General features: G+C 39.6%; 1 protein-coding gene across 1 annotated transcript in view; it reads right to left on the minus strand.

The window, feature by feature from the left end:
• ADAM12 (ADAM metallopeptidase domain 12) overlaps positions 1-15,693 on the minus strand; it is a 184,648-nt gene that overhangs the window by 12,067 nt on the left and 156,888 nt on the right. Inside the window, exons 15-18 of the mRNA XM_068689155.1 lie at positions 8,829-8,937; positions 8,515-8,713; positions 5,427-5,504; positions 2,204-2,312 (exon numbers count right to left, since the gene is read on the minus strand). Of these exons, the coding sequence (XP_068545256.1) occupies positions 2,204-2,312; positions 5,427-5,504; positions 8,515-8,713; positions 8,829-8,937 (495 nt within the window). The remainder of the gene's footprint in view (positions 1-2,203; positions 2,313-5,426; positions 5,505-8,514; positions 8,714-8,828; positions 8,938-15,693) is intronic.

The raw sequence follows: 15,693 nt of genomic DNA on the forward strand, positions 1-15,693 counted from the left end.
GCTCAGTGGAGATGCAAGTCCTGACTGGATGACTTGCAGCTGAAAGCAAGCCTTATTTTTAGGAAGAGGTAAGCCATAAGCATCAGAGCTGCTGCTATGTGATACGATCATCGCCTGGAGGAGAGGATGTTGTGATTTTGCAGGACTGCCGACCTGAAAAGTGCACACTCCCACAGTAGGAGATGCATCTTTAATCTTTGCTCTGGTAACCTATCATCACTGTCTCGGTCTTATCCTGATTGAATTTCAGCCAGCTGGCTCTCATCCACTGGCCTCAGCTCGCGCCGAAATGGTGAACACAGTCAGCAGCACTGACTCAACAAGCTGCACGTGGGGCTCGATGGGGTGTGAAGTGCTGCGATTTTTACTCTGTAGCACTGCAGAACAGTAAATCCCTCACCATTTCTAAAAGATTAATAAAATTAATAAACTCAGATTATGCAATTAAAATTAATTAACTTCTCTACCTAACAATTAAATATTTAAGGCTTCTTTATAAGAAAAATATGGAGTCAAGCACATGTGTTTACTCCGAGTCAGCTGGGTAAAATCAGTTACTAAATACTAATGAGACCATGTGCCACTTTTGACTAAGATGAATGTATTTTATTGATCTAATCCTTCTGTAATTTGATTTAGAGATGTGCAGACTACTCAAATCATAATCCAAACCACCCCATCAAGAGCTCATATTTAAATTCAAATGTCAGGGATAGAAAATTAGGTCCTCTAGCAATTTCCATATTTGTTTATTCCCAGAATTATTGAATGTAGCCCTGTCTTTAGAGAAAAATGGCCAAAATACCACACTGCATTAAGCTATTGTTAACACGGTTTTCTATTAAATTGAAGTGTTGGCTTCCAAAACACAAAATGCAAGAATTATAAAAGATACCTTATATTTGCCTTTTGCAGTTAGCTTTGTCTGTGCAGCACGTTATTATAATATATTTTGTAGCTCCCTAGATACTTTGATACAAGATAAGCTGAAAAGGGACTGTAATGCTTTAGAGCATATCTTAACAGAAAAACATTTAACACACAAGTGATCACACTTGTTCGGTGCCTGAGCACAGTTTCTTTGCTATCTTACCAGTTGGTAGGTATTAAAAAAAAAAAAAAAAAAAAAAAAAAGACATTTCAACAGAGAAATCATAATGCACAGCTTTGTAATGGAAATGACTGTGATGTCATAAATCCAGCATTACAATTCACTGCAGGATCTGGCATGTAGAGAATACAATCCATTTTGGTTTTGAATAGCATTATTCATATGAAAACTTGCAGATCACTTTCCAGCAAGTTTTAGGTTATATACGTATATGTGAGTAGACTGCTGGTCCTGTCACTTGCTCAGACATAAATCAGAAATATCTCTATGGAAGTCACTAAAGTTACAGTACTCTGGAGAAAAATTGGCAGGTGATGATCATCAAATCCTATAAAATTGCACCATGTGTAGAAATAATTCCTTCTGAAGCTGGCCAAAGATGAAGTAAGATACTGATGCCAATGTTCTACAGACTGAACAACGGGAAACTGAAATACAAATTACAGAAAATGTGCATCTCGTGCTACTATTGTATGGTAGGAAACTCCTGGTGAATGTGTGGAAGTTATTTATAAAAATGTAGTTTTAAGCTGATCCTTCTTAGAAGCACGATATCAAATATATTGTTGAATATGCAAAATTTTTGCATGTATAATCTATATATTGAGTTTTCATTAGGCACATAGCTATAGTAACAGGCCATGCATACAATAAGGTTGTTCTGTCCTGATACTCTTGGAAAATGCTCTGGAGCCTGGCATATCTCAGCGTGAATCCAGAGCACTGCAATGTTCATCTACCATGGCAACAGGGCTAGCATGAGCGTGGGAGTTAGCTCCTCACCCTCGGCTTAGATCAATACCATTTCAGGGAGCTTCTGAACATGACCACATATCTTAAAAAAAAGAGAAAGATGACACAAGATGAGACTCACTGGGACTACTGTGCCTTTAGTTATGCAAGAAAATTGACGGACTCAGCTGGCCTTGGTTTTGCTTCACTAGATTTTCAAGCTGGCACCAATGCATTTAGAATAAGCCATTAGACTTTACTGACTATTCCAATCTTGCAAGCTCGTTACCCACAAAACAGCATTCTGTATTTGCATTCTTTATTATGGAAATGAGAGGTAAAGCATGAATTGCTACTCACCTGCTTGCCTTATGGGTCCACTGTCCACGCTGCCACCGAACCCAGGCTTGTCACAGTAGGGGGGGGCCCAGTCAGCCTCACAGTGACAGTTCTTTTTATTGTTGCAGACCTTCAAAAGAAAAGAAAGATGACCTAACATGAAAAGTATTATACTATACATCTGAGAAGGGCTCTGGCCAATACCGCCTCTTAATCAGATAGTGACACATCTGAAAGAAATAAAGCTCCTGTCACTAGGGAGATGTACTGGTACCTGCTCCTTGCCACAGCTAAGATGGCATAAAGCAACTCCAAAGGCAAGAGAGCAAGGAAAAAAGAAAGTATTATTATTTATGTTGGAGGTAATAGTTTGAGTTGCAGCAGTTGACAACTTCAATAATCACAATAAGGATAATCACACACCTCTTAAGTCTTATTCTCTTTGCCTCCAGCAGCAACATTACCTGCTTTCTAACTTCTGTTCCTTCTGCCCTCCCAGGAACAAGATTGTTAATACTGTAAAGCTTTGTCAGCCCACTTGAATCCTCCTACCCATCAAGGGCTTGTGTTAGGCTGCACATTGATTTGTCCACTGCTCAGAGCCTTCAGCAGTTGGAGCAGTTGCTGGAAAGTGTGAAACTGAAAGCAGGGCAGAGGAAACACTCCCTTTGATATCCTAGATATCCTATTTGCATGGCCTGTAAAGATACAGTCCTCATTGTTCTGATGGTTTTTATCAGGGCTAAGGAAAAACTAGCGAGACCTGATTGACCTAATGCTCCCTGCAGAGTAAGAGAGCTCCAAGAGACCAAAGTCCATCTTCAAAAGCAGCCAGTTCCCCCTGCACAGAAGAAAGGAGCTGGTAGACTCGGCTATTCCCACAGGAGGTCCCAAACTCCTGTGGGAACACCCATCAAAAGAAGGGCTGCTTTTTATTCCCTTTCACTTTTAGGGCCGGTACTTTTCAATATTTTTATAAACGATCTGGATGTAGGAATAGAAGGCATTTTGAGCAAGTTTGCTGATGACACCAAACTTGGAGGAGTTGTGGACTCGAATGAGGGTGGAAAGGCCTCGCAGAGGGATCTGGATAGGTTGGAGAGCTGGGCGATCGCCAACCGCATGAAGTTCAATAAGAGCAAGTGCCGGGTCCTGCACCTGGGACGGGGAAACCCTGGCTGCACGTACAGACTGGGCGATGAGACGCTGGAGAGCAGCCTAGAAGAGAGGGATCTGGGGGTCGTGGTAGACAACAAGTTGAATATGAGCCGGCAGTGTGCCCTGGCAGCCAGGAGGGCCAACTGTGTCCTGGGGTGCATCAAGCACGGCATCGCTAGTAGGTCAAGGGAGGTGATTGTCCCGCTCTACTCTGCGCTGGTGCGGCCTCACCTCGAGTACTGTGTGCAGTTCTGGGCACCACAGTATAAAAAGGACATGAAACTGTTGGAGAGTGTCCAGAGGAGGGCTACGAAGATGGTGAAAGGCCTGGAGGGGAAGACGTACGAGGAACGGCTGAGGGCACTGGGCCTGTTCAGCCTGGAGAAGAGGAGGCTAAGGGGAGACCTCATCGCAGTCTACAACTTCCTCGTAAGGGGGTGTCGAGAGGCAGGAGACCTTTTCTCCATTAACACCAGTGACAGGACCCGCGGGAATGGAGTTAAGCTGAGGCAGGGGAAGTTTAGGCTGGACATCAGGAAGGGGTTCTTCACAGAGAGAGTGGTTGCACACTGGAACAGGCTCCCCAGGGAAGTGGTCACTGCACCGAGCCTGACTGAATTTAAGAAGAGATTGGACTGTGCACTTAGTCACATGGTCTGAACTTGGGTAGACCTGTGCGGTGTCAAGAGTTGGACTTGATGATCCTTAAGGGTCCCTTCCAACTCAGGATATTCTATGATTCTATGATTCTATGATTCACTAACACCCAGGTAGTGGCTATGGCAGTAATACTGGGGCTAGTGGTCCATGCTGTATCAGCTGAGTACATAAAGTGAACAATACATAATGTGAACAGGCCAAAACTTTTCCTGCACAGGACAAAGAAAGCACAGTTGCAAGTAGATGCTCAAATTTATTTTTAAGGCAAGTTTTTGGGCTTAGGGCTAGTTATCAATGCAGTCCTTAATTCTGTGCTAACACTGTTCATCACTTATCCGCCACCATCATGGAAAAGCTACACAATAGATGGATTTATAAGACATGAGTTAGTTCACAAAGTTTGCAAATATGCATTTTCTTGCAAGGTCAGCTGGCAGGCTTTCATCAAAACTATACTGGCTCTGTCTGCAGAGTATTAAAGCATCCTTCACATAGCTTAACCTTGATATGGTCATGCAAAATGCAAAAAGAAATTATTTACTTTTCAAAAACAGCAAGATATTTGAAAATATAATTTGGTAAGCATTATTTTTTAAATTAAAGCACTCCAGGAGGTCCCTTTTATGGTTCCATGAAATCCTTTTATGACTACTCAGGAGTTACTGTAGGTTCTCCATCACACAGGCATAAAGATGCCTGTCTAAGCTGGTGCTTATTCCAGCACAATGATAAGATGCATCACCATTAACATTGCACAGTTTTGTGAATGTGGGACGATAAAATAAAGTAAATTAAAATCCCCTCACAGGACAGGACAGGGCGTTTCCAGAAGTTTTCACAGAAACAAACAGATCATTAGAAAATCAAGGTTAATAAGGCATAGCTTGACATGATTAACATTTTCATAACATAAAGTAGCATTCAAAACACTTTGAATGCTGTTGTTAACTGATTTCAAATGTTTTATCCTGTCACTTTCATACCATAAAACACATCTATATACTTTATTTTCATAATTTTGGAAATACTTTTTTTGAGATATCTCTATTCAAATGCATATTTAAGCTTTTCTGGACCCACATAGAAACTGTCTTTTTTGAAACGTTAATGGAAAATTTTCATGACGGAAGGTTAGACAAAATTTCTTTGAAGATGACAAAATTCCTTTTTATCACAGACTGTTAATTAAGAATAAGATAATTACTAACTGATAAATATTCCTTTGTTAAATGAAAATAATTTCACTTCTTGTAGTTCATATAAGGGACATGGAAAATTGAAATACATAAGAAAAAAATATTGCAATGACTTTGACTGATATATTACAAAGAATCACATATCTCAAATGTATTACTTAAAATCATGTCTTGTCTAGTGTTTATTGACTGTAAAAAAAAAAATAAATAAATATTCCTATAATACTTACTCCACGTCCATGGCACTTTGTTGCACATTTGTGTACACCAAAAACACTTGTATTCTGGCACCGGCGATTAAGACAAATCTGCAAAATAAGGAAAGAGGGGTTTTAATAGGAGCAGAACTGCTGGTGCTCACCACAGACCATGTCCCTCTCAAACTCTTTACATCTGTTCCTCTGTCAATGGCTCCTATAGCAGTTTTGAAGATCTCCCAACACACAAGTTGCATTGACAGCATGTTGATGAAAAGATAAGGACAGCAGCAGTAGATGTCTTCTTCTTTGTGGACCTTTTACGTCCAAATCTGTGGAATTTAAATATTGTGCCCTGGCCAATACTGAATTTCAGTCATAGTTCAAAGTTGGTTAATATGCTGAGCTTGTGTAACTAAACAGGCAGAGTTTCACTCGGGTGGAACCACTGATTTTTTCTTTATTTGTTTTTCTTCTTTCAAGTCAATTAAAAAAAACAACACAGCAGTTTGCATTTTTGAGGACTAAGAAATGCACTGAGTAGGTCTCAGTTCAGGTCCCCTTGTGCCATAAATTAGCGTAACTGTATTGATATCAATTGCTCAATATATCCCTTACATGCCAATGTGGAACTTGCCCCAGGACAGCCTGAAAATTCACCTGAGCTTATAGATACGTATGGCTCATTATTGTTCATCAGCAAACCTGAGATCTTACTGACAGTTTCCCTAAGCTAAACAAATTTTTGATGTCAAATATAAAACAACAATTCATAAAGTAATAATAATAACCTGACAGGAAATGGAAGTAAACTAGTAGCATATGCAACGTACTCATGCAAAATATTTTGCTGTCCAGTCAGGACAACTTTACTCTGCCAATATAGCTGAAAACTGGTATAAAAGAAGAGTGGCACTGTCTAATAACACCATCAAACTGTCAAATGGCTGATGAGGATGTCAGTAATAAGAATTTATTCTATTCAAAATTGTAAGAAAAAAAAAATGCAACTGGAATGATTGTTACTATACTCTATTGATCAGAAAAAAAAAAAAAAGAAAGAAAGAGAGAAAAAAGTCACTGCACAATTTTGCTCATGTTTAACTGCAGTTCAGTTCAGTAGTACTAAAAGTCAGTCACAATAATTAGCATTAAGCAGGGAAAAGTGTTGAAGGAGACGACAGGGATGCTTAATCAGGGCACTTATCCCCTGGGGAGAAGGAAAAATGGAAAGGAAATTAGAGTGAATTGGCATCAACATGCACGCATGTAGAGAATATGGTCTGATTACAGCAGTATTCACAATTCAAATATTCATAGTGCAGTAGCACACAGAATTTTGATCACATTAAAATGGCTGCATTTCAAATTGTGTATCTTCAGCTTAGAAAACTCAAGAATATTTAAATTCATATTCTTAATCCATAATACAAACGCACTAATGTCCTCAAAGTAAAACATACAATTTCATAAGTATTAGCCTGCGTATTCTATAGTGTGCATGTGTATGATTAGATAGATTAGAAAGATTAAATACTCATTAGTAAAACATAATGGGGTTCTTTCCCAGCGTTGAATTTTCTTTGAAAAGAAGTTTTATAACAGATTGACTTAGAAATGTTGTGTAAGGGTTGTTTTCCTGTACCAGAACTGGAGTTGCACTAGGGACATGTTTTAAAACCGTTCCCAATGCAGAGTGGTAATCCAACATAATTCAAAAGCATCCAGAAATTCAGAGGCTTATTTGAATTTACCACAAATTATCAAAGCAGTTTTTTTCCTCTTTGCCAGTAATCCACTAAGGGTATGAAACCTTCATTTCAATAGTTCTTGGACTCTTTTCCATTCCTCCCCTCTTTAAACTCATGGCTGTCTCCCACCTTTTTCTGTTCATTTTCTCTCCAAAGAAAGCCTATGAATGAGACAGCCACATGAAATTTGGACTACATTCATGCCAGATAAATCAGAATGTTTGCAAAATATGATTGCAAAAATCAGTTTTGATGGCTGAACATAAACGGGTTTATATTTTTAAAATAGATCTTACAGAAACAGCTTTTCTTGCAAGAAAAAGAGGAGGGGTGGCATAATCAGCAGATCAGATAAATACAGTTTGAAATCTAAAGTGAAGTTAATGATAATTTTGCAATGCCATACACACTGAGAAAGTTTGCAGCACTGGTAGAAAAATCCATGAAAATAGTAGCGGATGCAAAAGCAACTGTGTAAAAGCACAGCAGCACAGAGCGGCACGTCCCCAGCACACACCTGCAGTATGGGGACTTTCTATGCCAGAAGTGCTAAGTAACCCTTGATGTATTTTTCCCCAGTGAAGCTAGTTATTCACTTCTTGAACACATTCACTGTTTTACATTTTGTGGCAACCCGTTGACAGAGCTCACAGAACACTCTGTGAAAAATAAATAAATAAATAAATACCCTTTTGTTTGCTCGCCTGATTTCTGATTTAATTTGTTTCATTCTTAGGTGTTACTGTCTCCTCCCTAAACTACTCCAGATTTTATGTATTTGTATAATCTACCAAGTCTTCAAGATCTCTTCACCGAGCCAGAACACTTATTTGAGAGCTTATTGCAAGCTGAGCACCCTGAAGCAGTGCAAAGGACACTTAGAGGGCATGGGGGTTTCCAACCCTTGAACACCAAACCCTGAATTTAGGTAGGAATAAACATCAACTCAACTGCAATGCTAATTTCTACGTCTTGCTTTCACCAGTGAATAGCATGATTTTATCAGAATTTCATTAACTATTCTGCAGTGTACTTTGCTGTACTTATTTTTCAAGGAACCTCTATCCTAACTGGATAGAAACTTGGGGCTGCCTTAAAAAATCAAAACAAAACAACAGTTATTAATTTAAGCAACTTTCATTGCATCTGCAAATCTGTAATCCAGAACAGTGGCCAGAAGAAGGGAGTAAACATCTGACTCAGTGTGAGAAACAATAAGAGCCAACCAATTCCTTTGTGGGGTGAAAAAAAAAAAAAAAAAGAAAAAAAGAAAGAAATCCCAAAGCAAAAACCAGTCATTTTAGTACAAAATACTTTGCAGCAGGAAGGTGGTGATGTTCTCCCTGTCTGGGAGTGTTTCAGAACCTTACTTTTCCATCTTCACACTTGGTTCCCGACAGCACAAGACCTGGGTCTGGCATATCATCCCCCAAATACACGTGGGTACCACGGCACAGGATCTTTCCACCTTCCTGAAGGGGGATATTGGTTTCTATGGAAACAGCATTGGTACCAATCACAGGTCGATTTGCTCCCCCTTGACACTGAATTTTTCCACATTTTGCATCTCTGAAGGAAACAGACAAAATGAAACGTTAATGAAATCATTGTAGATGTTATATACCCATTCCCACCACCCTCACATCAGTTCCTGTGTTGGTGAGGAGAGACCAAGAGACCCTACCTGGGCTCACACTTGGCAAAGGAGCTCTTGGAGTCTTTGCCACAGTTGCCATAAGGATCACCTGCAGAATTGACTCTCTCAAAGCAGATCCCAGGAGCAGGTTTCGCACCTGAAATGAAACCTAGTCAGAACTTTCATCTCGTACAAGGTGTTTTTAATAATTTTCTTTGAGCTCCAGTGATGTTTTAGGGGAAGGTAAGATGTGATCTGCATGTCGATGAAGCACAGCAGAGCAGTTGTGCTGGATCAGCATGCTAATTGAAGAGCCTGAATGTGTGGGTTTTCCACAGTCCTTTGTCTCTCTTGGCAGCCCTGTGCAGTAGACAATGCTGAACTCATTCTCTTTCAGAGTTCCTACATGATGGTCCTCTTGTGAATCCTCCTAGGACACAAAAACTTTTAGCAAATGCCAAATCTGGTTTAGTGAAGAAAGACATGGGCCAGCTGGTAAGTTCACTCCCTTCCTTTTACAGGGGTCCATGTGATTCTAGCAAGGGCCCAGGAGCTGAAGCCAATGGAAATAGTTTTCAAGAAAGGCCCTTTTAACTATAGTTAGAACAACAAGAAACCAGAAAAAAAAATCCATTTGCAAATGAGAATGTCACACAACAGTGTGACGTGGCAAAGAGAATATGGTGCTGTTGGATCAAGTTAATGCACTGGGGAGAGGAAAAGAACCTGTCTCCACCTTAATCTTCAGTAAATCCATGCCTGAGAGGAAAGGCTGATTTGAAACCAGGATCATTTCTACCGGGGTAGTGGAACTAGGAATCTGGGAAGACAGACAGCATCTGGTTCTTATCTATCGTAGCCTTTTGTAATACTTATCCTAACAGCACTGGAACTTCTCTGATGGCATTAGTACTGGAAATGTCTGTGCAGACAGATTACTCATCCCCACATTTTAGAAGTTAAAAGGTGCTATTAGAACATCTACTCTAATCCCTTATGCAGATAATATTATGTCCATTTTTCCCAGATTATGACCAACTACAGAATATCTTCTACATCCATGCATTCATCTGAAATGTCTAAGAGGTGGAGGATGTACTTTTGTGGCTTGACTGTTGCAATATTTAATTAGTCCCCATATTAGAATTTCATTCCTTTGTTCTAATGTGAAGTGTAGCTTTTGTTTCCAGCAAATAATTGCTGTTCTTTGATAGATTAGGGCCCTTTGCTGTCCCATATTTTCTTTCCATGAAGATAATTAATAGCACAATCAAGTCGTTGCCAACATTTCAAGTGCTCCAATACACAGACTTGTTTTGAGGAGACAAGTTGGTAAGGATATATATTGGCTGACTCTCTTGGCATGTATCTGCTAGATACATTTTTGTACTTTTGATAGATCAGTGAAACTGAAACAAAAATAACTGACAACAAATGATGTGATAGCCTAAAGGCTGAGAACATACCATTTTCAGTGTTCCCTGATCTTTAACAGGGACAGAATTAATGTTCCATTTTTCAAATGTTCCATCTTTCAAATATTTTGAGCCACTTGCAAGTGCACATGCCTATAACTGTGGCTAAAACATATAATTTATTTAAACTATCCTGAAGATTTGAAAGCCTTCAAAGAGGAAGAAGGCTTTAAAAAAGGGGGTCAAATTCCTGAAGAAGAACATACAAATATGATTGTAAAATTCCCAGATAGCATGGATCTTTTCACTAATAACTCAGAGATTAAAGCCTCAATTAATTATCTGCATTTCACAGTTAGAAGCTTGACTAATACTATATACTGCCGAACAGCAATCTAATGCTATTAAGGACAAAATATTAAAACTTGGAGAGGCTTAAGATGGCACCCTCTTTTCCTTCTAAGATTTTTACATACTGAAAATGGAAAACTCAGAAAGCAGGGCACAGAAGGAACAGACTGTGAGTTGCTGGTTCCCTGGAGAGAAGGACAAGAGCCTAAAATTCTTTGGAAGATTACTATTAAGCTTGCTGAGTTCAGAATTTTACTCAAATCTGGAACTATTAAAGGGACTTGCACAGGATTCTTTTGCTTCTTTTCATTAAACCACAAGCAATAATCAAAAAATCAACAAAAGCATCCAGACAAGGCACTGTGCAAAAAGCAAAAGTAAAATTTACATTTTCAGCATGTAGATTCCTCCTCGTCTTTCCAGGGCAGGCACATTAACTATTCAGCATGATGCAAACATTAACATGTGCATACACTATGCCAGCTTCAGAGTGGAGAGGGAAGGCAGGAAAGAAAAAACATGCTGTAAGTAAAAGTCCAAGAAAAAAATAATTGTTTTTTCCTCCAACATCTGCAGTGTTTGACTTCCTCAGACCTACCTCACCCCATGACAATACACAATTGCGATGGGACTCCTTTTTTTTTTTGGCTGGGACCCATGAACCCCAACCAGTTCAGCCAGTGGAGTGTCACTGGGGTGGCTGGAGGATGTGTCAGCAGCAGCCCAGAACACAGACACACTTTTCCGAGCAGTGTGTGGCTCCATGAGTTGCCAAAAGCAAAATGAATGTCCCATGCTCTGCCTGTAAGTGACCTATAAAATGCTTATTAAAAAATGATGTTAAGGAAATAAAGGGCTTGCTGAAAGACGGAGAGTTTAAGGTATTTACCTTCCCTTTCACCTAGCGAAATGTTTTTTTTTTCTTTTTTTCTTTTTTTTTTTTTTTGACTGTAGAAGTCAAGCATGGTACATGTGATGGAAAGCTGCCTGCAGGAAGAAAAACACATCTGCAGCATCCTTGCAGGGCTCAGCCAGTGAGCTTTAACTCCAACCAATATTACTTGACAAGAAAACGGATGTCATGGAGGACAAAATAATGCTCCCCTGCCATGCTTGGAGCAGTCTGTGTATGAAAACACCTGGTACCCAGTGATCATCTGGGGCCTGGAAACCAAAATCTAGCTTCAATTTCTGTCTTCTGTATCAAACCAAAACACATGGTTGCTTGGGATTCAGATGGCTGCTCCTTCTCCTGACTGCTATCTCACAATATTTGGACATTTTTATAAATGAAAACATAGCAAACTATAAGAAGCTGAGCAGATGGAGCTACCGAGTTAAAAGCAGGATTTCAGAGGATGCTTAAGGAAGAGAATTGTAATGTTGCATTACTGGAGGAAACCCATTTATCATGATTGCAGCACATAAACTGCAGCAGAAAGTCCTGTCTTTCTCTATTTTGCTACCTCTACAGGCAAAGACAAAATGATTTGTGAGATTTACAGTGGATATTAAGTGCTTTGAACTGGATGAGCAGAGTTTATTTCACTTTGCTGTTGATAATTATAGTATCGTGACCCTGTAATTAAGGTCCTGTCAGCTTTTCCATGCTGAGCCTTATTCGAGGGATTAAATCAGCCATTTGAAACTGCTGCAGGTCAAAGCTCACCACTGCAGTTGTCAGCCTGGAGACTTTTTTTTTTTCCTCCAAACGTGTATATTGACAAACGCACTTCTTTCATGTTAAGATTGCAAAAAAAATGTTCTGCCCTCTCAGAAGCAGTGCAGAAATGCTGTGTCATTTCAGACCAGCACAAGACCTGCTGGGAGGATAAAACACTGTCACAGTCTCCCAAAAGAGAAGAGAGAAATTTCTGACCATGGTGCTGACTGCAAGAACAGAGAAACTTCGGTTATCAGGCAGCAAGCAGAAACAGAAGATATTTAGACTCACCTCCCAACATTGTCTCAGACTTATTAAAATTATATACCTACGGAGCGTATATGATGTGGAGGGGAAAAAAAAAAACACAAAACAAAAACACTCAGATGGGAGTCATCTTATTTGTAGTGTGATAACAAACTGATTAAATAAATAAATAAAAGCATAAAAACTCATCTGTGTGTGCCACGTGGTTTGCACCTAGGTTTTATATCTCATTAAGTCTGTTTTACTGCACTGAAGATCCCAGCAAACTTCCTTGAGCTTCTCTTGGCCTTTCTTGGTGATCCCTGCTGTCAAGTCTCTGAAAAGTGGGATGGGGTTGAGTTATTATTTTTGCATGTAAGGAGGATGCCAGCTCTCGCTAGCTTTGAGAACGTGGTTTAATGCTTTTCACACCCCTAAAAGCAAAGGCATTGCTGTAAATCTGCAATGACCCAAACTGTTTGGTTTCACTGGTTATCCTAAATGAGATTCAAATTTTGCAGTACTCAGATAAATATGTATTCCTTCAAAAAATAGCAGTGGCTTTGCTGCTTAACTTAGATGGGAAAGCCCGTTTTGCTTGTAGGGTTGTGCTTGGAAAAAAATCCAAAGCTTTGGTATCATTGACAGGCCTTTGTAACAAATATTGACAATAAAATTAAGATTGTTCCTGCCTAAACAAATGGCCATGTCTACGCAACAGATTTAAGCATGTTCTAATTATTAAGTCAATGCCTGCCATTGGCTCCCCCAAATCATTGCTTTTTCCCTCTTGGGGAAATGTAGGAAAACACACTGACAAACATTTCCTTTTCTTCCCTGAAGAATCACTTTCTTGTCAATGCAGAAAATGCCAAGAGTTTAAAGCTGAGAATCTTCTATTCCTTGGTAATCAATAATTTCTCTCTCTTAAATAGCTTTATCTGTGTATCTCGGTGCTCCCTGCAAATGCCAGTGGAGTACCAGACATTACACAAATGCATTACTATCGATCTATCACTCTGTCACACCGCTATCAATAGGTCAGATCAGTGCAATGTGAAATTTTTTAATACGAAACAAAAAAGGTCATAAGCCCCTCATGCATACTGCTCCTTAAAGATAAAAACAACGAGAACTAATGCAAGAAAGGGAGAAGAGGAATCTGCGTGTTCTGTGAGCAGCCTGGAATGAACTTGATATTTATGGCTGTTTTCAGAGCTCTCCAGCCTATTGCAGATAGGGAACAGCAAAAAGTATTCCTCCAATTTTCCTCCAGAAATTATCTGCTGAAAGTAACAAAGAAACCTGATGAAACGCGAGTACTCCTTTTTGGAAACAGATTCCTGGTGCTCAGCCTAATGTAAACTATCTCTGACAAACTCATTATTTTTCTTCAGAGCTAAAAATATTAAGATTGACATTTATCATTGGGCATCTGTAAGACTATGAATGAAGAAAGATATACAAGAGAACACATCGATAAGAAATTCAATATACTGAATGCAGTTTTAAGAAAAGTTAACGTATTTTGCACGGCTTTCTCTTACGGAGAAGAAAAAGGGAACTAATGTAAAGGAACTATGGCCTGTTTTCCCTTTACTGTATAAAATTTTCTTTGAAAAACCCACAACTACTCCCTCATCCCACCTCCAACACACACAGTTGTTAAAAACAAATTTTAATCAATTACAGCAATCGGGTTAAAGGTTCAAACGTAACTTTTTGTTACAAAGCCCAGGGACAACATCTTGATATGTCAAATCCCTCCTTCTGCTGCAAGCAGAGCTGGAGGGAAACAGTTTTCTTATCTGTCCTGCCAAAGCAGTCAAGATTTGAAATCTTCTCCTTTTTCCAGCTGCATGGCCCACCCACCCCTCTTCCCATTCCAGCCCTCTTCTGCCAGCTCATGCTCCAACAAGATGTAAGTATGAGCAGGTGGAGATATTTACAGCCCTGGTCTTTAAATTCAGAATACAAGCCTTTTTTTTTTTTCTCTGTCTCTCTCTTTTTTTTTTTTTTTCTCCCTCCCCTTTCTTTCTTGAAATCTAGTCTGCTTGAAGTTTGAAGATTTACAGGTATTATTTCTAATTTATACCTGCACCAGTGAGTTCAGACCTAAGGCTTGCAGTTCAGGTTCAGATAATAAGGGTATTCCAGTTAATGTCTGTTGTGACCATTTGAGCCCTGTTCCTAACAAAGTCATTTGTCTCACAAGCAGACCCCCACAGCCTTGACCGTCGGAGACTGCATGCACAGCAGTGCCCATGTTGAATAGCCCAGAGAAGGAAGACAAGAAAGAATTTGGGGAGCCCGGGGGTGTTGGAGGACGTGCTTTGTTAGGAAACAGACCTGGCAAGGGAGCTACAGCAATACAGCTTTCTGACCTTTAGCTGAATTTTTCTAAGCAACCAAAATTACTAACAGTCTGACTGAGTAACTTTCCATGGCATGGGAAACTGGTTCATAAGGAGGTTTTGCTTTATATGAGAGAAATATCTCTGTATCCAGGGGATTAAAAGTCCCAGTATGACTAAGACTGGAGGCTATAATTGCACATGCCTATATGAGCTCATATTACCTCTATGACACGAGTGGGATTCGGAGGAGTGCATGAGATGCATGGCTTTCTCCACGTAGGCAGTTTCGTTATGAACTGGAACTCTTCTAACGTGTTCCTATACCCACACGAGCAAGCTAATGTCTCTCTGCTATCTGCATCACTGGCACTACTCCTTGAGATGCTTTAATGTTCATTTGAAAAGTTTGGAAAGGGGTCTGAGCTCTTATAAAATTACTGATAAATTCTTCAGTGGACTTCTGATGAGGGCTATGACCAAGGGAAACCTCTGTGCATCGTAAATTGATATCAAAATCTTGAAATAGAGTTAAAGACAGCTAGATACTGAATTGAAGGAACCTAAAGGAGCCAAAAAAGTTAATTTAAAAGAAATAATTAAATATAGCTCTTAATATCACCTCTCCCTGAGAGTTCAAAATATTTTCCCATTTGAAAGAGGGACCGAATGTGATGCTGAAGATGTGACTTGTCCCAAGTAAGGCAACAGGCAACAGCAAAATGCCGAGCTAATGCTGGTATGTCAGTGGGAGGGCCACAACAAGGTAGAAGGCGAACAGCTTTCCTGGGTTATCATCTGCTTAGGATAATTTAAGAGCTCATCATTTTAGATTTTTGCAAAAAGTGAGTGAATTCCCATGGGTGAATAAAATCTCTGCTTCA

Source organism: Anas acuta, chromosome 7, assembly GCF_963932015.1.
Source record: "Anas acuta chromosome 7, bAnaAcu1.1, whole genome shotgun sequence".
Taxonomy (NCBI): domain Eukaryota; kingdom Metazoa; phylum Chordata; class Aves; order Anseriformes; family Anatidae; genus Anas; species Anas acuta.